This window comes from Chlorocebus sabaeus, chromosome 15, assembly GCF_047675955.1.
Source record: "Chlorocebus sabaeus isolate Y175 chromosome 15, mChlSab1.0.hap1, whole genome shotgun sequence".
NCBI lineage: Eukaryota > Metazoa > Chordata > Mammalia > Primates > Cercopithecidae > Chlorocebus > Chlorocebus sabaeus.
The window spans coordinates 63,813,662-63,840,297 of record NC_132918.1 but is presented as its reverse complement, the minus strand read 5'-3'; the positions used below and the strand labels follow the sequence as shown (position 1 = coordinate 63,840,297).

Below are 26,636 nucleotides of genomic sequence, written 5' to 3'. Positions count from 1 at the left end.
CGATCAGTTAACCTTTGATCAGTGTTAATGCACCTCCACTTTAAATCCAAATAATAGAGTGGAAAGCGCAAGTGCTGTTTCTCAAATTTTAATATACATGCGAATCCCCTGGGGACCTTGGTAAAATGCAGGTGCTGAGTGCACTGGTCTAGGGTAGGGCCCAAGATTCTGCATTTCTAACAAGCTTCCAAGTGATGCCCATATTGCTGGTCCCTGGTCTATACTTTGAGTAGAAAGGATGTAGAGTCCAGTCAAAAAATCACAAAGTCACATATATTTATGAATCACAATTATAAAGTCATCTTCACGTGTTTGGATTTACTGGGACCAGTGGAAGTTTGACAGCCTAGGAATGGATGACATTGATGGAGATTCAGTAAATGCTAAAGCAAAGTCTGTGGGTTTGATAGCTCTATACTGGTCTCAGTGGGCTGTTGCTTTCTACTTAAATAAGCATTTGATGATCTACTTAATGAATTTTAAGAAGTCGAAGCTTTAGGCTAAAGTGTGAAACCAAAATGTGTTGGTACTCAGTTGATTAAAAAAAATACAGTTGCCACAATTGAGATCATTTCTGTGTTCCATCTTGTGCCGCTGTGTATTACAAATGTTCTCCCCCCTTCTTCATGCAGAGTATGATTTCTTCCATTGTGAACAGTACTTACTATGCAAATGTCTCAGCAGCAAAATGTCAAGAATTTGGAAGGTGGTACAAACATTTCAAGAAGACAAAAGATATGATGGGTAAGCAAAAAAACGTTGCAGCAGTGGCTACATACCATTACGTGTCATTTGGGGGTTTATCAAAGTCACATCTAAAGCCAGGTCTTTTGATTGCCCAATTAGAGATCAATTTAGAATGTTTCTTTGGGGGTGGGAAGTGGGTATGAGTATAATGAGATAATTAAATTCAATAAATGTTTGTGTTTAAATCAGCCAAACTGACTTGGTTGTCAGACATGCAGAAAATCGAGGCGTTAGGAGGGGAGCTGTCATTTTTTAACATCTCAGTGAAGACCTAACCAGGCCTTGAATAACTAATATTACCTGTGATTTCTTTCAGTGATAAGTCATGCTTTTAGGTTTTTTTGTTTTTGTCTGGTTGAATGAGAAAGTCCCTACTTTTGCACCCAATTTTTAAGGAAATTAAACTTCTTAAATTAAACTATATTTATAGTTTCCACAATAGAGATCAAGTGATTTTTATAGCTCTAACCCCCCAGCCCCCATGGATGGGCACTTTGATAAGCGTACTGCTTTACCATTCATACCAGAGCAATTATTGCATCATTTCTAAACTTAGTTCCAAGAGAGCATTCTGTCTTAACACATAACTTTAGGTGAATATTTGTTATGCAAGAAGTACACTAAAATTATCTGCAGTGTAAAATGACAGATAAAAGTTGTGTATGGTACCTAAGCATTTAGATGATGGCATTTTCTCCCTGTTGAGTTTGTGAACGTTCACAAAAGCAAACACTGTGATTAAGGTTAATGTTTTAATGTTTATTAATATTCTCTTTCACCTACTTGTACCCTCCAAAACATATATTTTAAAATAATACAGGAATGGGCATTATGTCCTGTTTTAAATCTATTTCTGTTTATTTCTTTACATTCATTTAATAACTTTTTTTCTAAAAATTTTTTAAGCAATAAGAAACCCAAATTTTGAGCATGTTTTAGCTCTTAATATTTGAAGAAAAGCCATCCATCTACCAAAATGGATTCTTTGCCTTTTATAGCTTAAGGCTGTAATGAAGACAATGCATCATTTTTGGAATAATTGCTTGAATTACTACTCTCTGTGAATGGCCCACTTGGGCTGATATCACTGGTAGAAACTGAAGGTTTCTTCCCTAATTCTTAGTTATATTTTGCATATATCAGGAGCTATAGCACTATGATAAAGTTCCTCTAAATGTAAAACCTGCATATTTAATGAAAAGAGAATTGATGATTAAAATCAAACTAGAGTCTATACATGGGAAGTCTGTGTACAATTTGGAAACTCCTGTTTACGTACAGCTTCATGCTCAGCCCTTCTAGCCAAGAGCATCGAACCAGTCTCCTCCTCGTACAGAAAAGCATTTACACACTTAGAGATGATGCTCAGCCAATCCATATGAGGAACCTAGCCAAGGGAGAAGCATTCATCCTGGGTAGGTGGGAATAAATTGCAAAATCATGACAGCATCACCATTGTACCAGAACGATTCCCTGCAAGATTGTCTTTAGCATCTGGTGATGGCCATAGCTTCCTGAAGAAAAACATTTGGATCTTAGCAACACTGGGTATGCTGGCTTGATATACAATAAATCACTTGCTTTATTCTAAAAAGTATTTCCAGATATACCTACTGCCCATGATGGTTAGAATTAAAATGAAACAAGCCATATACGATATTCAGCAAGCATTCAATATGCACTTACTATTATGCCCGTTTTTATTTATTACATTAACTACTTCTATTCACTGCTAGGTAAAAATTGAAAGTAGGTAATATTTTACGTCATATTTTTTCTTCTACACTTTTTTCCTAGAGTACTAAAGTTAACGAACACCATGAGAATATATTTGTAAAATTTTTAGTCGCTTACTGTAAGTTTATTTTCTCAGTTCACTGTTTTTAGTTGTCATTAAGCAAATGACATTCTTTTAGAAGCCATTTTTAAAAAAATGTTGCTTATAAGCCTTCTTGGGGTAATAAGTGAGAGTGAACAACTAGTCGGAAAGAATTTGGATATAATTGATTTTATGCCTTAAATCTAAACCACTTTTTAAAAATGAGATTAGGAGTGCTGTCCCACTTCCAAAGTTTGTAGAATAATTCAGAAAAGGAGAGCAAAAACACAGCCTGGTAAGTTGCAACTTGAAATTTTCTTGGTTTTTTTGGATTTGGGGTGTGCCCTGTGCCTGCCCTTTTTCAATTTAGGAAATGATTAGAAATCTTTATCAATGCTAATCATTGCTGGCTAAATGTGATTTTACTTTTTGTCCACTTTAGTTGAAATGGATAGTCTTTCTGAGCTATCCCAGCAAGGCGCCAATCATGTCAATTTTGGACAGCAACCAGTTCCAGGGAACACAGCCGAGCAGCCTCCATCCCCTGCGCAGCTCTCCCATGGCAGCCAGCCCTCTGTCCGGACCCCTCTTCCAAACCTGCACCCTGGGCTCGTATCAACGCCTATCAGTCCTCAGTTGGTCAACCAGCAGCTGGTGATGGCTCAGCTGCTGAACCAGCAGTATGCAGTGAATAGACTTTTAGCCCAGCAGTCCTTAAACCAACAATACTTGAACCACCCTCCCCCTGTCAGTAGATCTATGAATAAGCCTTTGGAGCAACAGGTTTCGACCAACACAGAGGTGTCTTCCGAAATCTACCAGTGGGTACGCGATGAACTGAAACGAGCAGGAATCTCCCAGGCAGTATTTGCACGTGTGGCTTTTAACAGAACTCAGGTCAGTTGTGTTTGGTAAATGGTTCTGTGTTGTCTCCTCTTTTCTCTCTCTTTAGTCCCATCTATAACTGAAGTTTATTCTTTTACTTCTGTACTAACATTTTCTCTCTCTCTCCATGTGATCATATTACCTATTCCTGGTGGAGCCTCAATTTTATCACACCTTTTCCTAGATACACTTCTGAATCAAGGGAAACCTATGAGCAGATTGATCCCAATTCAGGGACTTTGAAAGACTAATTAAATGTCAAACATGTTTTAAACTGGCATTACTTGTGCTTTTATATAATGGAATCTTAAACTATAGTAGATAAGAAAAGTTTCATGACTCGGTCAAGGCCATTGGCAGGATTACAGGCTTCTAGCCTATCGTCTTTCCCATGTATGTTATGTTACTGCCCATATCAAACTTAGGTATATAAATATTCCCTGTTAAAGTTCCACAGCAGTGTTGTCATCGTCGTCGTCATCGTTGTTAACACCTTGGAAGCAATAATCCACTTAATTCTAAGCAGCCATTTTGAAAAAATATTATATGATGTATTAACATAATACGTTGGTAAGCTTTGTGCTCTCCATCATGCTGTTGTCTTCAAACTTCATTGTCTAGACCAGGCATCAGCAAACTTTATTCTGTTATCGACCAGATAGTAAATATTTTAGGTTTTGAAGCACATAAAATCTCAGTTACACTGTAGAGTAACAAAGCAGCCACAGACAATAAATGAATGGCACCGGGTATGGTAGTATCTCGGTAAAACTATTTACAAAACAGGCCGTGGAGTAAGTGTGGCTGGCAGGCCTTAGTTTGCAGACCCATTTGTAGAGATCTCACTGCCTGCTTATTGATACCCCTAATACGCACAACTTTGTCTTCCTGGCCCAATTCCTGTGAAGATACTGTCTATCAGCGTGGAAGGTGTTTAAGAGGGTCATGGGAAAAAAGTGATGTATATGAGAAGTGACAAGATAAAGATATTTGAGAAGCCCTAAACGCATTCTATTGAACTGTGAATAATTTTTTTCTTTGTTTTGAAACTAGTATGATACATTATATATATGGTGTTTATTTTTGGCCCAGGTACACTAAAACAAAACAAAACAAAACACCAAACCAAAACAAACAAAAAAAAAATGAAAAACCACGTAACTTTAATTAGAATGAGGACATTATGCCTTTTCAACTTTTTTGTTTTACCGCTGTTCTTTCTTTTGTCAATTTATCTTATTTTTTGGCCTGACTCCCATTTTCCTTTCATATTTAAGTTATTTTGTTTATTATGTGATTATGATTATAAGAATAAAATTCTGGTACAGAAATAATCTAGTATTAATTCCTAGTTGGCAGAGTTTCCATACCTAGGAGAATCCCAGCTGTGACTTATTTTTGGCTTGCCTTAACTAGATGGGGAGTTAGGAGACCTGACAAAGCCTCTAATTCAGTGTTTGTTTTCAGTTGATTCATCTTTTTTTTTTTTTTTTTTTTGGTATGTTTGTCTATTTTTAAAAGGGCAGTTGCACAAGGCTATGTCTCAGGTTAAAGTTGTGTGGTTTTACCTAGTTCCATATCTTTACACCTTAAAAAACTGTGTTCATTATTAGCTGGTAAAATTAGTATGACACCTGTATTCAGTTGGGCGATAATTATTGAAAATGAATGAAAAGTCAACCCTCTAAGTATTCCTGTTTCTGGTAGCATTCTTTATTTTAGTAAATATTGTAAGTACTAATAATTCTCCATACTAGGCCAAAAAAAGTAGGTCTCTCCATAACAGTTCAATAATGCTTTTTTGAATTGAGTTAAAAACCCACAAAGACATCGTGACATAGACACAAATTATATATATATGTGTGTGTGTGTATATGTATGTGTGTGTATATGTGTGTGTATATATATGGATATGTGTTTATATATATAGTTACTGGTGTCTTAAAAATTGAGCAAATAGTTATTTCTTAAAGCACTAAGTGTCCTTTATATAGTGAAGAATGCTAAGATAGTAGAACTCAGAGAAGTGAGGATAAAGTTGCCACCCATCATTACAGCTTTTCTTTTCTTGGGTTTATGATGTTATAGCCATTACTATGAGGAGTTGGCCATTTCTTCTGCCTTTGGTCCTTAAAAGGACAAATTCTACAATATCTACAGGATTTGTTACTGGAAGAAAGGCAAAATTTTCTCTTTTATACCATGTTAATCTCTTTGGAAAGGTAATCATCTCTGTGGTTAATAAAAACAGTGACTATTTTTCTGAGAGTGAGAGGAGAATGAAAACCTTGTATAGCTTGATTACAGATACCTCCTTATTAATAATAGCCAATTTAGAAAAAGAAGTCATTACCAAAAAAATATTTAGTGCCCTGGATTATGAAGGAGGTTTTAAAGCTTTATATTGATAATTGATACACTTCAGTCAAAGTAGATACAGGGCCATATTGAAGATGTTTGACTTAAGAGGAAATTTTTATATATATTTCAATATTAATTCCTTGAGAACTAGCTTTTGCACATGCAGGCATGAATGTATTTTCATTGGTCATTCTTAAAAACCACACATACATACACAGCTGCATTTATTTTTTAATGATTATGCATTCGTACGACTGGATGTAGTGTGTTTATTTCAAAGTGTATGCATTTCAATAAAAGCAGGTGCAGAGTGAGGGTATGGTGTGAGTGTGGAGTACGAAAATACACACGCTAATGCATATGTATAGACAAGGAGCTCTGCAGAGTTAAATTGCACATCACACATTTGTGTGCACATAGTACAATGTGCAAATCCAACTCCGACTTTTAAAAAATTAAAATATGTACATACAAATACAAAGTTATATGATAGGGTCAGATAAAAACACTGTTCCTTAAAAACAACATTAAGACCTTAATATGATAGATAACACTTTTATGAATTGAGGATTATTTTAGTCATTGACAGCTCTATAACTTTAAAATCCTGGGTCTTATGTTTTAACTCTTGAGAATTTTCTCATCATCTTAATAGGGTTCCCTATATTAACACATGACCCTCTCTTAAGACTTTCACGCATGGCTATATTTTTAAGCCTACCTTTTCTGAAAATTTATGGTAAACCTATATAACTACTTGTTTTAAGGAATTTTTCCCCTTCTGAATTGATGGGCATATGTTCTTTAATTGCTGTTGAAGATATCAGCTTTTCGCATATGTCATTCATTCAGTTATGTCTATTTTGATGTCTTTTTAATGGAAACCTATGGCTAAAAGTAATTGCCAAAGCATCTAGATTTATACTTTTCAATTCACTTCTCTATCTTATTGCTATTTAATGGTTCTGACACATGTGAATACCTTCTTTAATATCCTTTGATTTTTTGAAAGAATAAAATCGAGAGTTTAACTCTGATCCCACTCTGTGGCTTTTTTCTCCTTTTTCTTCCCCCTCCTCTTGTCTTTGGCACACTTTATTTTCCAGTAAAATAAAGAATGAAGATGGATTATTCAAAACTGATAACAGTAATGGGCCATCATGTAATGTTTTATTAAATTTGAGTTCTGTAAATTACGTGATGGAGAGAAATTTGCCTGCTTTAGTATAACAGAAATTGCTACTGTGTTTCTATAATTCTTCACAGTGTAATTTAAGAAAAGTCCACTATCCATATCACTATTGAATAAAAGGTAAAAAGGTGCTATTACCCAAACATGACAGTTCTCTGGTCTGCCAAATGACAGAGATAAATGTATCTACTAAAACTTACTTGGCATAAGTCCATAGTAGTAGGTGGAGTTTGAAAATAGTCTTTTACCTGGACATGTGATTAAAAATTCACCAAACAATAGAGGCAGGTAGCCTTGAAGAATATTCTATGTATTTTCTTTTTAGGAGGGAGGTTTCATCAAATCATATTTTCTTTCTGAGGGCTTTGAAGTTCCATGAAGCTGATAAAATCTATTTGAATCAGTGATTATGTTCAAAGAGGAGACAAACGGGAGGCCAGACAGGCCTTTTGTTCAGATTGGCAGTCTCTTTCGCTTATCTGCTGTTTTAAAGAATTCATAATTAGCTTTTGGAAATACTGATAATATTTATTGGAGGTTTTTTCTTTCTTTTACAACTACTAATGAATTTTACTTGTAATAACTTGTAAACTGTTTTTGGAATGTAAAAACAGGTTTAGGAATTCAGCAGTAAATTCATTCTTTAGTTGAAAAAATTAGAACTCTGACTTAACCACTATGTAATGACAATGCAAAATAATTTTATGTTTTCATAGATACAGCTCACATCTAATTATTGGTAAGATGTGAAGTCCCAATGAAAGGCAGCTTCTGATTTTCAATAAAATTAATATTTATGAGGTACTGGTAACGTCCTACATAACATACAGGTTCTCAGGTTCTTTTCAGACATAAGAATGACTAATGATTTTGTTTAATTTACTTCAACAAATTTATTGAGCACCAATGATTCTTGATACTGATGACATATTTTAGTTCTGATGTTTCAGCATATTCTGTGACATAATAAGTAAGGTACATGATGGCCTTGGCATACTATTTTTTAGCATGAAAAATTTTTGGTAAAAGGTTGCTCTTACCGTCCACTATGTGGGGCATTAATACAAATGACCTTGGCAAGTCTATACTATATCTTCAATTATAGGAAGTGGGAACTGGTGGCCACATATATCTTGAATTCAGCATATAAATATGAATGCAGCTATTCAAGTAACAACAACCAGAACAGGACCAAAACATGCATTCCCATATCTGGGATCTGATAGCAGTCATTTTGCATCCAAAATTATTCTAAAGTGACTTTTTTTTTTTAAGTAATTATCACTAATCAAAATGTTTTCTGACAATATTTTCAAGCATTTCCACCAGGGGGCACTCCCCTCATTGAAAGCTCTGGGCCAAAAAAAAAAAAAAAAAAAAAAACCCAAAAAAACCCCGAAGGTTTCTGAAACACCTGAGACTGTCTACACTGGCTGCTTTAAAGCTCCTTGAGTGTTTCAGGGCTTGAAACATCACTTTATACCATCATCATATTTCAGACAAACAAAAAACTTTGTTCCAGTAGAATAATTAAGTGGAAGTAAAATGTTTTGCCCCTAAAAACACGTGTATGCTCAAATAGGAAGTCACACCAACATCAAAATATAGGTAGAGATCTTTTAAAATTTTCTCCCAGGTGACGTACCATCTTCCAGTCTCAACCATATGGAAATGACTTAGCCTTACGTTAGCAAGACCTGAGAAAGAATATTATTTTGTATGTTTTCCTGTATTTGACTTTCTCACTATAGATTTCTGCTGCCTCAGGAAATATTTTTGATAGAAATACGTGATATAGTACTTGTTTTTTGGGATATTTATGTATCTAATTTCAAGCTTCCCAAATAACATCCTAAATATTTATAACTATCTTTTTGCCCTAATTTTTAAAATTATTACACAATTTTATGTTTGTGGGAAAAACATCCCACAAAATGCCACAGAACTTTTCACTGTAGGCCCAACATGAGTGCCAATAACTACCACTAGAATTTACTTATAGGTAACACATCTTATTCTTAAGTTTCTATCACCTATTTGTGATTGTTTTCTCCATTGTCGTCTTTATACACATGATCAGTCCATTTAGTAGATATTTATCAAACTTTCACATGAGAGGCATCGTGCTGGGATGATGAAAGTGAATATTAGATTATTATGCTCAAGGAATTTGTAGCATATTGTGTTTATACTGATGTTTGCATGTATCCATATCTGTGTAGTTGAGAATATATTACTTTGTCAAGTACATTTGTTAAGACATAACATTTGGTGGAGAGGAGTAAAGAGCAAGGGTTATTTCATTACACCTATTTTCAAACTTTTTTTTTTTGAGACCTGAATGTTTTACTTTCAATAGGAGACAACAGAAATATAGTCAAACTAATTAGTTGGCCTTGTGCAAATTAAATAGCTGGATGATTGACTGCCTATTTGACTGAATTTTAGTTAAATTGACTAGATGTTTTGCTCTTGTGTAGACACAGTTACAGCATTACTCATTAGTATCCTAAGTAAAAGGACATGTGCCCTTCATTCTTCAGTCACATTTCTTAGGGTAAAACCGAAAGTTCAGGTCCAATTTCCAGGCTTTAGCTGTAAGAGACTAAGTGAGAGACAACTTTAAAGTGGACTCTGAAGCGCTCTGCACCTATTTAAAATTCTTCTTAAATACCAGCTTATAAATCATTTTAAGAAGTATCAGTACTTTTGTATTGTCTGCACCCAACTGTTACATTTAGGCAGTATGGTACATTATTTCTAAATCTGGGAACAAAACCAGGTTTGTACTTCTAATAAACCATGAAAAAAACAAATGTTTTAACCTTGGGGTTTCATTGTTTTGACATGACACGTTACCTTCTTTTCCCCAATATACCTTTAACCGTTTCTGCAGAATCTTGGAAAGCAGATTTGCAACTTCTATAGAAATCTTGACAAAATTTTATTCTGAAGCTGATATTCTGCTAAGTGAAGAAACCAAATATGTCTTACTATTCCAAGCATTATTTCATGTATAAGATTAAAGAAAGAAGGGCTGCTTAGCCCTTATTAAATGAACAAAAAAATTTTCCAATACTTTTGTTTCATATTGTCCCATAAACGCAATGGGGAGAACCACCCATTTTTGAAAGAGTTCTTCCAAAAGTTAAAAAAATTAGTTGAAAATTGATGTTCTGTTATTTAGGGCGTAAAGACACCTTAAGAGTTTTCTAATGGTTTATAAATTTCTTCTATCACTAATAACAATTTTTATTCCCCAAGAAATTTGATAATTACAGAATTTGATACTCTCTTCCTTGGCATGCTATGATGGATTTTCACAATGTTGAAAAGTGGTTAATATATTTCAATTCTTATCTCTTGTTTTTAAAGTTCAAAATATAAACCTGTTACCCAGTGGTATAATACAGCAAGGTAGTATTTAGAATCATTTGTGAGGTTCTCTGTAAATGGTAAATTGAAAGGGTCATCTAGTGTCATGTACTTTGATAAGTTGGAGTTTAAGGAATAATTTTAAACATTGCCTGTGAAAATACAGTATAAACCTTAGGTGATACTTTAGTAATAACCTTTGTTCTAATATGTTAAAATTCATTTTCTGGTATTTTCTTTGAAAGTTCTACTTCTCTAGGAATGGCTTTGTATCTTTACATATTGGGCTGTGGGCATTACACTGCCTTTGTCTAGGCAGCTTGAGAACTATACAGTTCAATACTGTTGCATTATGAGGATTTCATTTATTCTTAACTTCCCTGGATCGTCTCTCTGTGAAAGATTTCATGGCAAGTTAAGCTACTCAAAGGCAGGAGACCAATTAGGCAGTTTCAGTTTATGTTATATGTAAAGCAGATGCTTAATAAAATTAAGAATACAATTGAGGCTCTCTTCTCTACCACTTCAATTGTAACTAATATATTCCTATGCAGAATTAATGCCTCTGACGGTTCATTTTCTAAACAGAGTGGAGAAGAAAAGGGAAGGATCACTGCTGGCCAAGCAGAGCACGGGAGCAGGCTCACCCTGTGCCTTTCATTTCTTGCAGGGCTTGCTTTCAGAAATCCTCCGAAAGGAAGAGGACCCCAAGACTGCATCCCAGTCTTTGCTGGTAAACCTTCGGGCTATGCAGAATTTCTTGCAGTTACCGGAAGCTGAAAGAGACCGAATATACCAGGACGAAAGGGAAAGGAGCTTGAATGCTGCCTCAGCCATGGGTCCCGCCCCCCTGATAAGCACACCACCCAGCCGCCCTCCCCAGGTGCAGTCTCCTTTGCCTCCTTGCCCTTCTTTGTTTAGCACTTTTTTTTAATGCTTGAGGAAGAATCTCAATAAGAAATTCGATAGATAGATAGATAGATAGATAGATAGATAGATAGATTGATTGATTTAGATGTTTTTAAATTCCTATAGTTGCTTGAGGAGAATTTGGTCCCAAATCATTAATTCTCATATAAAAACAATAAGCTGCTAATTAGATAGAAGGAAGAAAATTGCTTTGTGTTCCTTCATTCTTGGGGTTATTTGGGGGTGAAAGTAGTCTTTAAATGGGATATTTGTCTCTACTGTTGTTATTAAGTAAAGAAGTATTTTAAACTCAACAGAAAAAGAATAAAGTCAGTTTTTTCCCAACTAGTTTTAGAATCGCCATTTGAATAGTAAATAAAAATAAATAATTTCATTTGTATTTATACTTTCCAATACGAACTGCAGCTGGTACCAATTACACACCATCTCATTTGTAATCTTTCATAATTAAGTTTAATAAAATCCTTGAAGGCAGCTTTAAATGGGGCTGATAAGGAATTCTATCCATATTCCAAAATATGGGCATGTTTTCTCTTTCTTTAAATTTTTGGAGTTTTAGGAAAGAAAGTTGCCTTCCAGGTAACTTTGGGTATGTGAATCTGTATTGTTTTTTAAACTAAGTTTAAAAAGTAACCTCATAACTGTTATAATTCAGTAAATCAATTTGCATTACAAATCCTTAGATAAAAATTTGCTAGTGTATTAGACTCAAAAATCACAAGCAATTTTTTTTTCTTTTCTTTTTTTTTTTTTTTTGAGATGGGGTCTCACTCTGTTATCCAGGCTGGAGTGCAGTGGCGTGATCTTCACTCACTGCAAGCTCTGCCTCCCAGGTTCACGCCATTCTCCTGCCTCAGCCTCCCAAGTAGCTGAGACCGCAGGCACCTCCCACCACACCCAGCTAATTTTTTTGTATTTTTAGTAGAGACAGGGTTTCACCATGTTAGCCAGGATGGTCTCAATCTCCTGACCTCATGATCCACCCGCCTCGGCCTCCCAAAGTCCTGGGATTACAGGCGTGAGCCACCGTGCCTGGCTGCAAATGTTTAACTTGTGACATTTACAGCTCTTAAAAATAAAGTCAGCTGAAATTGGATAAAAATTGAACACGGAAGAATAAGTCAAAATATTCGTATGACAATGTCATAGTGAAATTGTATCTTAATATTACTTTATTCTCATCAATAGTAGAAAGTAGTCATACATTTTCTTGTATAGAAATCTAGGAAAAGCTCATTCAGCACTAAAGACTGAAAGTACTACAGATACTCCATAAATAAGAAATAAATATTTAGCCACTTGTTGAGTGGCTAAATAATAAACTGCTTATCATAAGGTTCTGAAACAATTGTTTTTTAGAAATGTCACAAAATCCATTTTCGCTATTTTATTTCATGAAAATCAATCTGGTCTTGATGTCTATAGGAACAGACTATAAGGAAATCATTGCTATAATTGTGAATAAAAAAGCCATGCTTCTTTAGGAGAAAAGCATGACATCTATATACATATGTACACACCCACCTGCCCATGCACACAAAGTTATTGAATTTGATCTCTAAATGCTTCTATAAAATATTTCCTAAGATAAAGAATGAGGAACTCGTTACATATAAAAAATATGACTTCTAAGAATGATTAAAGAGAAAAGATAAACTGTGACTTCTAGGAATGATTAAAGGGAAAAAATGTACGAAATGAAATAATTTGGTTTGGTACTTTTTCTGTAGTGTTTAGTGTTAATACACACACTTTTATTAGTTAACTTTGCTCCTAAAGTCATCACTGGCAGGACTCTGAGCAGAGAATTACTTTACTTGTCCCTTAATCTGCAATACTAATAAAAGAATGGCTTAAGACCAATATGAACTTCAATATTGAACTGCTTTAAAAAAAAAAAAAAAATCTAGCCAGATACTTGATTTTGTGGTTCCTTAATACAGCTTTTGTTTCCTAATTTTTCTAGGACTCTATGATTTTACTTATTTTCTAAATGTGATTTTGGTATCCTTACTCAAGTTTTTTCTTGAGCTGAAGTTATACCAATTTCTTATTAAGTGATATTTCTTTTCATATGCTGTTAAATTACTATGGGATAACTTTCCTATAGGTATGCTTAAAGGCTTTATCTGCTGATAAGTTGGGATAGAATATATGTTTAATTTATTTTTGCCTGAATTATTGGTGTTAACTGGTTGAGCCACCCTTAGCTATATTTGTTTGTTCTAAAGAGGAGTTGAGACCAAGCCTATAGCTAGGGTATTCAGCCAATGATGAAAATATACAGTATATACATACTGTAGATGCTTAGTGAAACTCTTTCAAATAAAACATTTCTATTAATGGAGTATTACTGACTATCTAACCAAACTCCAAAATGATTAACTGACATGTGTATGGGTGTGTGTAATTTTATTTTGTTGCTACAATATAAATCTTTAAATTATTAATATTATTATAATGGAGATCACTACCAGTTTGTTCACATTCTTCCGTTTAACCATGATTCAGGGAATTAAATTTTAAGAAATTCTTAAGGTATTAAAGATATTATCAATGCAAAATTAGTACTTTAGATTTGGAAAAACACGTTATAGAGCATTTGAATTAGTACTGTCTTGTAGCAGCAGTCAACACAATGAAATAATGCTTAAACTGGAACCAGTGTGCATATTTAAAATGATTTAAAATGAAGGATAAAATGGAAAAAACCACAGATAAACAGACGGCAAAATTTTGTCTTTTTAAATTTTACATTTTGCCAAAGAGGAGTCCATGTGAAATCAGTATACATTTCATTTCCCCCAAAATGAAGAGATTTGAAACATATTTTGAGACAAATCTTGGGTTTGGGTTGCACCTGAAACTTGATTTCTTTCTAAAGAACCACATGTTAAAAGCAGAGGCCCTCAGTGGTTCACAGAAGACCCAGCCCCCATTAAGGCCTAGGAAACTGGATTCTCTTCCAGCTCCTTATAGAGTGTAAAACATACAGAAGATGATTTTGGAGTGCCCTTGGGGCATACCATAAGAAGGACCTAAACTATTGAAGGACTTGAATTCTAAGTCATCTTCAAGAAAGGACTTCCTTGGCTAGTCAGGCCCCACCTGGGGACACCTAGCCTCAGGAAACACCAAGCTCCTTGGTGGCCTGGTCCAGGTGAGATGCCTCACTGCAGAGGTATCCCTTGTGCTCCAGGAGGGGCAGTTATGCCCTGTGCTTCATCCTCTGCCTGGGCTATAGGCCCTGGGCCAGACCTGGTTTCTGCAAGCATATTTTCGCAACTTACATGCTCTAATTCAACAAATAAGAATATCTTGCACCTGATAATGATTCACACCCTAACTTGATAAAAGCCATTCTGAAAGCAACTGAATACATCAGTTCATTGAATCTTCATACCAACCTTTTGCTAGAAGAAAAATGAGAAAACCAAGTTTAAGGTTTAGTCAGTTTTCAAATCGTCTGCTAAGTCTCTTGCTCCTTCCTCTACTTCAAGCTATGTCCTCAGAATGCAAGCAAACTTATTTTAGAAAGGAAAAAGTGAAACTTGGTGATCTTTTTGTTTGTCATAGAGGATGGGAGGTTTTATTGTTAGAATGGGAAGAGGAGCATGTGTGAAAGCATTGTCCTAATAAAATAACTTGTTTCACAAATTATCTACTTGGGAAGACGAGGCAGTGGCATTTCTGGGATTGTGGGGAAAATGGCCCGTTTTAAATTTTGGTCTTATGAAAATATCTGGGAGAACCCAGTCCTCCCATGTTCCTTGGTCTTAAGGTTTCTTTTCACTATAAGCTTTGCAAATTTTCCTGAGTTTATTACAGGAATTTTATCAACAATGATAATTCATCATTATTATCTGAGAATTATGTATTTTACAGAATTTTAAGTGATGATTTCTACCATAGGAGTATTTTTTTTAATTTTGTTTGTACATTTTACTATGTGTGACTTTTGGAGTTAAATTAATTTAGCAGTTTGTTTCCATGAAGGCTGTTTGAAAGCATATAATTACCAAGTTACAGCTTTTACATGAATTACACAAGTCTTCTTTTCTTCATTTTTTACATCTCTTTATGTAATTCTTTAGTTTCTACTAAAGGTGTGCTATTTTATAACAATGCTTTAGACAATTTATGAAGTTAATATAAAGAGTATATAATTAATCTGGTAGTTGCACTGTTCTCTTTACAAGAAATCCCTCTATGATATAATGAAACATAGGTTCATCTTGATCTCAGGTTCAGTTACAGGCAGGAACTTAACACTTGGTAAAAGTTTTATTTCTTATGAATCACTTGAAGATCATTTTAAGATATTGCTTATGTAGTTAGAAAATGCATTCCATTAATTGTCATCTTTTAAAAGCTGGGAGACTTTTAAAGTCTCGATTTGGAAAATAATACTGTTCCTGGAAAGAAACAAATATCTACAAGTGTTAAATCATGGTGCTAAAGACAGTGTTAATAAAGTTCAAGAGTGGGAAATATTTTCCATCACTAATAAGCATCCATAAAATAGGATATTTCTTATTTTCATTAATAAGAAAACATAATTTTTATACCCTGAAAATAAATTCAGATTGGATTTTAATATTAAAATCAATAGCTATTAAAAAATTAGACATTAATGAGCTAGATTTATCAAAGGACCACCAAAAAGCAAGTCCAGCCTGCTCTAAAAATTAAGAATTTTTTCAAGTAAAGAAGGCGCATGTAATGTCATGAACTCTAAATAACTTCGTGGTTTCTAGTTAAGTTTAGATCTCAGCATTGCCCTATCAACAAATTGTTTAACATGTTTGATTTAACGGAGTTTTCTCAATTTTAAGATGGGACAATCATAATACCTCCGCCGGGCTGCTAGGCAAGTTAAGAAGTTAACATACATTAATACAATGTCCAGCACATAATAAACAACTAATAAATGGCAGTGTTTATTATCACCATTATTAAAACTACATATAACTTTAATTTTAATTTTGTTTGTGTAAAAGCAGTGTGCTTGTAGGCAATTCCTCATCTATCAGAGTAGGATGTTCATCAATCAAGGCCAAAGTAGAGTTCATTTTCTGTAATCTAAAAGTATGATTTGATGCATTTAGCAATCCATGAAGAAGCAAAATAGAGTTTTCATGGAAAATTGGTGTCCTGCCACACAATTTTAGTGAAATAAAAAGCAGACCCTAGTGCTGCACCCTATCCCCACATGGGAGGGTAAATAGTAGAAGCTCCAATTCTTAACTACTTCCCCGGCGCCGCCTTAATAATGGAGTAGTACACCCTACCTTGATAAAAGCTATTCTGAAAGCAACTGCATTTATTTTACCTCCTGTGCTATTTGCGGAGAAGAGCTGAACAGTAGTTTGTTTTGCCTGGAATGAACTACTTTATGAATTTTAATGTGTGATATAATATTAAAAGCTAAACCAGGATTAAAGAAGATTTTTTTTGTACTGAGCTAAAATAGTACTTAGTAGAGTGAGGTATAAAAGATTTTTGTTTCCATTTTTACCTGGGGAAAAATTCAGCTTTCATATTTCTGAAAAGCTGTCCAAGTCAGTTTCCCTTAAGCAATAGCTTGTGTTTAGGAAAAAAATGTGATTCTAGAATTCTAATAGCTTATCTATTATAAGATGCCTATCTGGGCCAACTAAATGGTAAAGAAGAGCTTTCCTAAATATTTTAAAGTGAGTAATACAGAGATACTTTCTAATTTTGTAATCATTAAAGTTTTACCCTCACATTCATATTTTTTAAAAAAACATTTCTTATATACTTCTTTTTCACTTTTGATTGTGTTGGCTACTAGGAAATGATTTTTTAAAGTAATTTAGAATTGGTGCTTGATTGTAATTACTTTATAGTAAAAAAAAAAATTAACCAAAGAAGTTTTTAGAAACAAAGTCACAGGGTTGAAACAAATGATTATAACACCAAAAGATAAATTCTTAAACATCATTTTTACAAAATAATGAAAATTATTGTAAAAACAGATCAAAAGACCAACTTTCCAAAGCCTGTTCTTTTAACTGTTGCTTAGCAGATTGCTACCAAGGATATGTTTCTTCAGTGCACTGGACTTGGTGCCCCCATTTCCATAACATTCAATTTTCAAAATGATTGAAATGGCTTTTCTTTTCCCTTTCATTTAAGCAGTGAGAAAAATAGGTATTAAAAGGGACCCCATGGGGTGATCAAATCTATCCCTCTGCCTCAAAGCAAGACCACCCCAGAGCAAAGTTTCCAATCTCACCAAAGCAACTTTGTAGGCAATTTATGATAATGCGTTAACTCTTCTGGCTCTTAAAGTGGTGTTTAGCAGATTATTGCTTCAAAGCCCTGTATGTGTTCTAGTGGCCTCCAGTCATTAATATATCTCTATGAGTGCCCTTGCTTACTAGAGTGGCAAAGCTAGAAGGGGAACTCTGGAGAGGAAGCGGATGAGGCCCCACCTTTGGTCATCTGTCCTGCCTTACCTGCTGTGTGTCCTCTTCAGGCCTGCGGGCCAACTATTTCCCAGCATTATCTTTTCCATGCTTGGAAAGGTGGTATCGTGGTGGAAGCATCTACCAACTTTCTCAAGATAAGCAAGAGGTGAATTATTTTGCTAATTGGCTAGAACTTAGGATTCAGCAGGCACATTTTAAAGAGGTCTCCTATTTATGCTTTAAGTACGGAGAATTGAATCACCGAATATTTTAGGAACAGAGTAAAATAAATCTCAAAGTCCTGCAGCTTGACTCAAAGGCTATATCATTTAATGCCAAAAAAAAAAAAAAAATCGTTTGTTTATTCTACAGGGTACTTCATTTTCTATTTTCATGATTTATGTGAGAAATTGTCCAGGATGATAAGTTTCTAGAGGATAGAAACCTGGGTTCTGTTAAGTAACCAAAGAGATGAGGTCCTTAAGGGATTAGTTTGCTGGAAGAACCATGGTTTTGTATCTGTGGTAATTTTTCATTTATATTTTCATCAGTTTCCCAGTAAAAAATCAGCTACATGGTTTTTATGTAAATTTTCCAGGCTAGTTCATACTACTGTGTAATAAAAAATAAATTTGGAGTTTTAAGAATGAGTAATAGTGTCAGTACATTTTGAAGTTGAGATTTGATTTCACTTTCTAAAATTTTGTGGCATTTTACTGCAGATATCTGCTTATCACTATTACTAAAGGCATTGATAGTGATTTTTCACTCAAGATTGTACTTTTTGAATATATTAGTAAAGTCACTGATTATATATTTTGTGATGCTTACAGTAATATTTTATTAAATATTGTGAAGCATTATCTTACTGTGTGGTTTCACAAGTCAAAAGGAAATAGTTATATACAGGGGTGCCTGGAAAAGATGAAATAATTACACAGAACAGCTTGGACATGCACGTGTAAAATGCAACCAGCCTTTATGATAATTAAGCAAGGCACTCTACCTGCTTCATGGATGGATAGAAGATTTAAATATGCAGTTCTGCAAATGGCTTTGTTATGGAAGATTTTTTAAATGAAACATAAGAGGAAAATGCATAAAAATAGTCTAAAATTAGAAAGGCCATAGTATGTAATAGCTATTAGTGATGCAATTGTCTATTAGGCACCGGGCACCCAGCGAAGATACAGCACTGTGCATTATGATTTTAATTGTGAATTTCCTTTGTTAGGATTGCAATGGAAGGTAATTGGGAGACAATTAGTTTAGGGTTTTCAAGTCTTTGAAACTATTTCGTTTTCCAGAAAACTTACTTTATGGCATTATAATTCCTGGTTGTCAGCTGGCAGTTGCTGTCATATTACAGATGCAATCACCTGTGACAGTGTGACTTCCTTAACTTAAGCAATCTGATCTCAGGGCAATAACTAATGTTGAATGACTGCACTGTTGATCACCTTGATCATAAAAGGAGCAACAGTGTCCAGTTTGGATGCTGAGCCTGAGAAGCTTCAAAACAATTTAGCCAATGAAAAATGACAGCCATGTTCAAAATGTTTTGTAGGTGAAAACAGCTACTATTGCCACTGAGAGGAATGGGAAACCAGAGAACAATACCATGAACATTAATGCTTCCATTTATGATGAGATTCAGCAGGAAATGAAGCGCGCTAAAGTGTCTCAAGCACTGTTTGCAAAGGTTGCAGCAACCAAAAGCCAGGTAAGAGCCTCTGTTAGGCATTGAGAACGTTTATCTGTGTTGCCTGTGGAATTTTCATTAAAAGGAGTGTCTATTTTCAATATGAACTTGCATCACGGAGAGGCCTCTATGTCTAGGATTATTTCCAGAGCTCTAAAATGAAACAATATTCAAATTCAGGTTATAGGCACTTGGTATTCTTTTTTCCAGTAGCCACTCCCCAGACCAAGGATTTTACGGTAAATCCCCAAGTGAGTTAATAGGTATTTTCAGAAGGATATCATAATGGATAGTCAGTTTCTCAGTCTGGTCTATTGTATAGAATAAATAACCTGAATTACTATTACTTCGTTATTGCTTAGATGATCTTGATGTTTTTTCCTACTAAAAGGCTACAAAACTTTATACAGTTTGCTCTGTTCCAATTCAGCCATCTAATGTGACATTGGTGGACTAGTGGTGAGAATAGTTGCCTCTCAACTCAGCTGTCTGCAACTATTAAATACACTTATTAAGACAAACTGACACACACAAACATACCTCTTTGCATATTAATGATTTTAATTTTTCTGTGTAATATACAAGACGCACAGATTGATTACAAGTTGTCCAACTCTGAATTACAGCTGAATAGACTTGAATTGGAAAAGTTGTAAATTTCTACCAAACTAAATAAAAAAGGATAGATTGTATAGTCTTTTATCAGGATAATTGTCATATATTAATAATTCATATTCATCAAAAGTGGAATCATCTACATGAACAAACTTAGTTATCTATAAACCCTTCTCCAAAGCCAAGAATACTTTTTAAAGGACCAGAAGAACACTAAACTCTTTTCCCCTTTGAAAAAGGATTTGATAACACTGTCAAGGTGAGATTTAGAGGCAAATAGGGACTCCAGATAAGATTTTAACAACTTGAAATTTTACGCAATTGTATTTTCATTATCATTAATGAATCCTAAAACAGCCTGACTGTTGTCAACTTCTGAAAAAATACACAATTGTGGGAGTATTTATAATCCGATATATTTGTAACATAATAATCTTTCCAGATTTTCCTGAAGTTTTACCCTATCGACATTTATAGTGTTACTTGACAGGAGTTTTGCTTTAGAAGAATGTTGTTCTTGTTTAAGTTATAGGCTTGATGAAATACTTAAGGGATATCTTGGAAATGTTATATAAAAATGATTAAACTCAAGCTGTGGACTGTAAAAATTATAGCTTTATAGGCCACATGCCTGCCTACCCTTCAATCACTGTCAAAGTGATAATTTCTACAATAATATGTTTCTTTTATTGTGAGATTCTAAACATCAAGTGCTGTTTAAACATTAAACTGAATTGTTTATGTTAGTGCTGTACTCAGCGTGTCATACATCAGGCCACCGTAATCTCTCATGGAATGTAAAATTCTGTCATGAATCATGGCTTGTATATCGGAAATTACTGTAATTTTGATTGGAAATTACAGGGCTCTTGAAATGTTTCTAATTATGATAGAATGTTAGAGCCGCTTTAAACCTGTGTGCTTCTTCCGATGTCTTCATTTACATGCCAAGACTATGCGTTAAAGAGAAATGTCCTGGTCTCACTTTACCCCCCCACCTACTTGCTCACCCCACACATTCTTGTTTTGGCTCTTTAGCCTAATTATGATGAGGATCTCATATTTATATATATATTATCTTGCCTTTCTTTCTGATTCTACATTTTTTTTTCTGACCTGTCCAATCATCAGTAATAATCAGACTGCATTTCTACAAAAGCCACTTTCCCTAAATCTCCAAAATGGAGAAACTGGACATGTATCATTATAGTAAAGGTTAGCTTTAAAACAAAAATTAATATTATAACTTTTTAATAACCATATTTAGTTGTCTATCACCTGTCATTTAATTCAGTCTACCCCCACCCCTTGCCATCATTTTCCTTTCTGATTCCTTTTGATTCATAGTTCCTTTGCTGTCTTTGACTTCATCCTTTTAAATGATACCCCAGCTTCTCCCTAACCTGGGCTGGGTACTGATTTTGGAGCTATTTGGACAGTAGCAGAAATTGGCTAATAATGTCATGCAGGTGATGTTCTAAGCCGTTTTAAACAACCCTGCTCTTTGTACCCGGTCCTACACAGCTCCTCATGGGTCTCTATGTCAGCACTGTAAATAAGCAAATTCCAAGCATCTTCTGTGATGGTGTGTTTCCCAAAACCCCCAAAGCTTTTAGCTGATGACTCATTACTGTTTGAGAGAAAATCAAAGGGGCCAATTGTGGGCTATGGGAATCAAGCAAACTATTAACTTTATTCCCTTGGATAGTTATTCTCAACTTCTGATTTACTCTGACATCCTAGTACAGCATTTTTGTAGTCTTGTCTTAGTTGTTCAGTTTAATGTTAGCACTACCCTGTTTATGTAAATATGTTGAAAGATTGATGATTGCTTAAAAAATGAGTCCTAAACCTGTGTGTATCACTAACAAACCCGATTTAATAAGGAAAAGTGGCCGTTTGCTTAGGTTCTGTTCTCATGCTATGATGTTTTGTGAAGGAAACAGAAAAACTAACAACAACAACAAAAACTTCAAATCAGACTGACATTTTTAATGGTCAAAATGTTGCACTTCTAAAATAGATATTTAGACCTCAGATGTGTGCCAGGGCTTGCCAAAATGAGGCAGCAGTTCCCCAAGACAAAATGTGTGTGAAGCCAGAAGAACCAGAGTGTCTTCTGTCTCAGCCCATCTACCTCTGCTTCTGTGTCTTGCCCTGGTTGTCTGGGTTGACTTAATCATCATGTTCTTTGTGCTAGACTCTATCATACATTATAGATTATCTGCATTAATTTAGTAACCCTGTGAGCTATTATTTTCTTAATTTCACACATGAAAGTTTCTTAACTAATAAATGTGCAGCCAACTCCAAATTCTCTTCATTTCTCCTATTTTAGACTGTCTTTAGGGTTCAAGGCAGCATCATCATCACTGAAGTACTACCCTGATCTGGGGAAGAGGGATTAGGGATAGTGGTCTTATTGATAGTGCAGACAGTGAGGGCTTTCCTTTCTTCATTGACATGTTCGTGGAACACAAGATTCTTACCACACAAGGTTGTTACACAGAGCCTTCAGAATCCAGGCTCTATCATACTTTATGGAGGTGGGTGTACAGGGTGGAGGAGTCAAAGGAGGCCAGTTCTGATCCAGATTGTGTCATAGGTGCTATAATATTGGGAAATTTTAACTTTTTAGCCCAGGATTATTTTAACATAGAAGGCACATGCTAGAGCTTTTAAATTATATAGCACTGTACCCAAATGGTAATGTTTCATAATGTGCTAAGCAAGAGGTTCAGTCCTCCACATGGATAAGAGATTTATTTATCATGTATTTATGTATCATAAATACCTTCAATTTTAAAAGGTAAAGCGTGCTCTGTAGTGACTAATACACAGAGTATTTTCTGTAAAAGAAACCAACTCATGTGGATTCCGCCATTTCACATGTATTGTCTCCTCTCTTCAATGAATAATAGATATGGAATTGTTCTTAACTCTAATAGAAATGTCTGAATAAAATGTGCAAGTAAAAACTGAAGGTAGGCTACTTTTTGTGCTTGGTTAGGAAAGCAGGCTAATGCAAACTTTAAAAAGATGATATGCTTTAAACCTAATGTGAATAGCTACAAATGAATACACTTTATATTCTGGGTATTCAAATAAGCAGCAGTTTTTCCAAGTGAATCATATTGGAATTTTATCAAACATTTAGTCTGATAACATTCAAATAATTATGAGAGCAGAATTCGCTAATTTTACTGTTTAAAAAAAAATAGTTGATTTGGGTAATAACCATCTCAGTATCAAGGTTCAGTTACTGTTCATTGGTTATAGTGTTTTCATATGGGAGATGGAAATGGATTTTTTTCCTTAATGGTGGCAGATGTTGGAATCTAATTTTATTCCACAGCAAACCCCTTGAGAGCTCTGAGACTTAAGGTGTGTGTCCAGCAAGGGGACATTAGCAGCACCGTAGGCCTTGCCTTGTACACTGAATTGTTACATTGATTTTCATGTTTGCATAGGTGGAGCTTGCAGATACGTAGCGCAGTAAGACAGTAAAGGGCTTTCACAGAACCACATTGCGTCATCACTTGTGCTTAGAAAATAATTTCCTTTAGTGTTTTATTGAACAATGTATTTGTTTTGGGTAAAGCAACTAGCCGATGAAAATTCTATTTGACTAATATACTTTTGATATAATATTTTGCAGTCTGTGAGTTGTAGTACTTTCTGGCTGCTACAGCTTTGGCTGATGAATAGGTATGTTTTCAATACTAAAAAAAAAAGCATTTCTGACTCTGCAAAAATAACATGGCTAGTAGAAGAGACCAAATAATGTAAAGCCTTTTCTTTCATCTACTTTTCAGTCGCTTTTGTTTGTCATTGAGATTCATGGCCCCTAGGATGAGAGAGAGGGGAAAACAAGGAAGAAGGAGAGAAAAAGAATACCTCCATTTTCCTTAGGTTTATAGGTGAAGAAAACATCATTCTGACCTTTTGGTTTGGAAATTCTCACACAGTAGTGGATGTCTTAAATGCAAGTAAGAAATACATAACAGGCCGGGCGCGGTGGCTCACGCCTGTAATCCCAGCACTTTGGGAGGCCGAGGCGGGTGGATCACAAGGTCAGGAGATTGAGACCACGGTGAAACCCCGTCTCTATTAAAAATACAAAAAATTAGCTGGGCGCGGTGGCCAGCGCCTGTAGTCCCAGCTACTCAGGAGGCTGAGGCAGGAGAATGGCGTGAACCCGGGAGGCGGAGCTTTCAGTGAGCCAAGATTGCGCCACTGCACTCCAGCCTGGGGCACAGAACGAGACTCTGTCTCAAAAAAAAAAAAAAAAAATATATATATATATATATATATATATATATATATATACACAAATCACTGGGGCTAGAAATAGGGCTAAAAATGTAATTTTCATTGCTGAAAATAGAGCTATAGTGACAAAATCCAGGAATAAAATCATGGAACCATTGACATTGCATTCTGTATGGTGGCATGCTAGTAAAGGCATCTTTTATTCTGTTAGAATTAAATTACACTTCAGTTTTTAACTCTGTGCTGATTCATTCTTTTGGAATGTTCATGTAACAGACTTTGCTGCGACAGGAGTTCACCTGTGTGGCCTCCTATTTAAGGCATACAGCAGGCCCTGCAGATTTGAGAATCATGGTTTCTGTTATTCCCAGTGCTACATCCTTTTGTAGCAGTCTGTGGGATCTTCACATTGTGGCCTAAGGGCCCCTTCTCTTGGGCAAATGAAGCCTTCTTCATTCACTTGCTAAGGAGAGAACTGCCCCTTTGCATGTTCTCCATCTAAATGTGTAGTGGACACCCTGAGGTGGATACAGCTTCTGTTTCCCTGGACCTACTTGCCTGGAAGAGGAGGAGGCAAGAGAAGTATTTGTGGGGAAAACAAGAAGACACGTAAGACAGTCCAGAGTGTGGTCCCTGCATCTCAGCAGTCTGCCGGTGTTAAGTTTAACACAGATCTTTGGAGGCCCCTGTGCTCCATTCTTGAGTAAGAAGGATATGGAATTCATCAGTCTCCTATTTAAGGTGTTCTATATTAGTAGCCATTTATAAAAATCTCTTACATCTTAATGTTGGGAATTCATATTGGATTCAGTTTTCTAAAACGTTGACGTATTTTTGTATTTCTAGTTGAATGCCAAACAGGACTATTAAAATTAATGGCTTTAAATATTGACATAATCTAATAGTTTGAAGGTACATGATTGTATATGATTTTTTAAGAGCTAATTGAGTTTGTGGATCTGAATATGCGTTCTTTTCAGATTTCTGCCTTCTAAAAATAAGTATGTATGTTTTAGTATATCTAGGATTTGATCAACGAGGTCCAGAATTCTTAAATAGAACAGTTGCTTACCTGTCATATTTTTGGCTAAAAAGTCGTATCAAGGGGTGATTTATCCCCTACATACTTGTTGGTATTATCTACTTTTTTAAAAATGAACAGAAGATCGTGTTGCCTCTTTGAAATAATTTAAAATTTTCACCTTTTTCCCATAAATTTAGAATTAACTGAAAGTCAAATTTATTTTCTCTTCGACCCACTTAATAAGCTTAACTGTTACAAATATAGACATAACTCATTAAGCCTCATTTCTCCATCTTTAGAAGATGTCATAAGAAAATTTTTAGACCAGATTTGAAGAGAATTAATTTGTGAATATTGAGCCAGCTTTAAGGAGGTTCATCATGTGAGGAAGCACAAAGAAGGTCATTGCAAGAGTGGTCCCTTTGCAGCAATCCAGCATATATGTTCTGAAGCACGGCTATGCCAACTATATATTCATAGAACCTGCTTTAATATGAGAGCACCTTTTGCCCTAAAATGTTAGTGTAAGCTGAAAAGTGTTAACTAAGAATATTCTCTAACGTTTTCTCTTTTTAGCTCTTCTATATTCAGCTTTGTCAGTTGAAGAGTTCTTCAGGACAGGTTCGGGTGGGTACTACTGAAAGCAGGGGAAACAGCAAATCAACAAGGTTTCACTCCTATCAGGAATTAATCTTAAAACTGAGTGTCATTCAGTTAAACTTATCACACAACTATTACACTGATATAATCCTTTAACAATCTACCAAGTTAGAAGACAAAAGTGCTTTTTCTTAAAAGTCTCAGTAGTTGTCTTTTATGTTTTTGATAATGAAGGTAGGTTTTATTTTAACTTTATCTTCCTTTTCTCCTCGCATGAGAAATGAAAATAAAGACCCTGTGAAATGAATGAGCTATGAAAATGCATTTATACTAAATGACAATAGAAAAATAGCTCTGGAAGAAACTGTACCATTAAAATTTCACATCAATGAAAGGTGCTGAGAGAGGAATGGAAGAACTTATGTTAGTAAAATGAATCTAATGTAGAAATTTTCTGCCCTGCCAATAATATCGATGGTATCTTAAAAAGTAACCTTAAGAGATTACTCATTTTTCTAAGTATACTTGTTATGCTTTTTGATATGCAACCCATTTGCTTGGCAGAATGACACAAATCATAGACCACCCATTTAAAAATATGTATCTATATTTTAGAGATTAGTAGACATATAACTACTGTATAATTTATAATTACATACCATGTAAAAATAGAAGTTCCG

General features: G+C 34.9%; 1 protein-coding gene across 3 annotated transcripts in view; it reads left to right on the top strand.

Moving 5' to 3' along the window:
* SATB1 (SATB homeobox 1) overlaps nt 1-26,636 on the top strand; it is a 96,639-nt gene that overhangs the window by 46,703 nt on the left and 23,300 nt on the right. For all 3 annotated transcript variants that reach the window (XM_008009249.3, XM_008009248.3, XM_008009253.3), the window contains 4 exons: nt 633-744; nt 3,009-3,463; nt 11,050-11,262; nt 19,311-19,466. In XM_008009249.3, the coding sequence (XP_008007440.1) occupies nt 633-744; nt 3,009-3,463; nt 11,050-11,262; nt 19,311-19,466 (936 nt within the window). The remainder of the gene's footprint in view (nt 1-632; nt 745-3,008; nt 3,464-11,049; nt 11,263-19,310; nt 19,467-26,636) is intronic.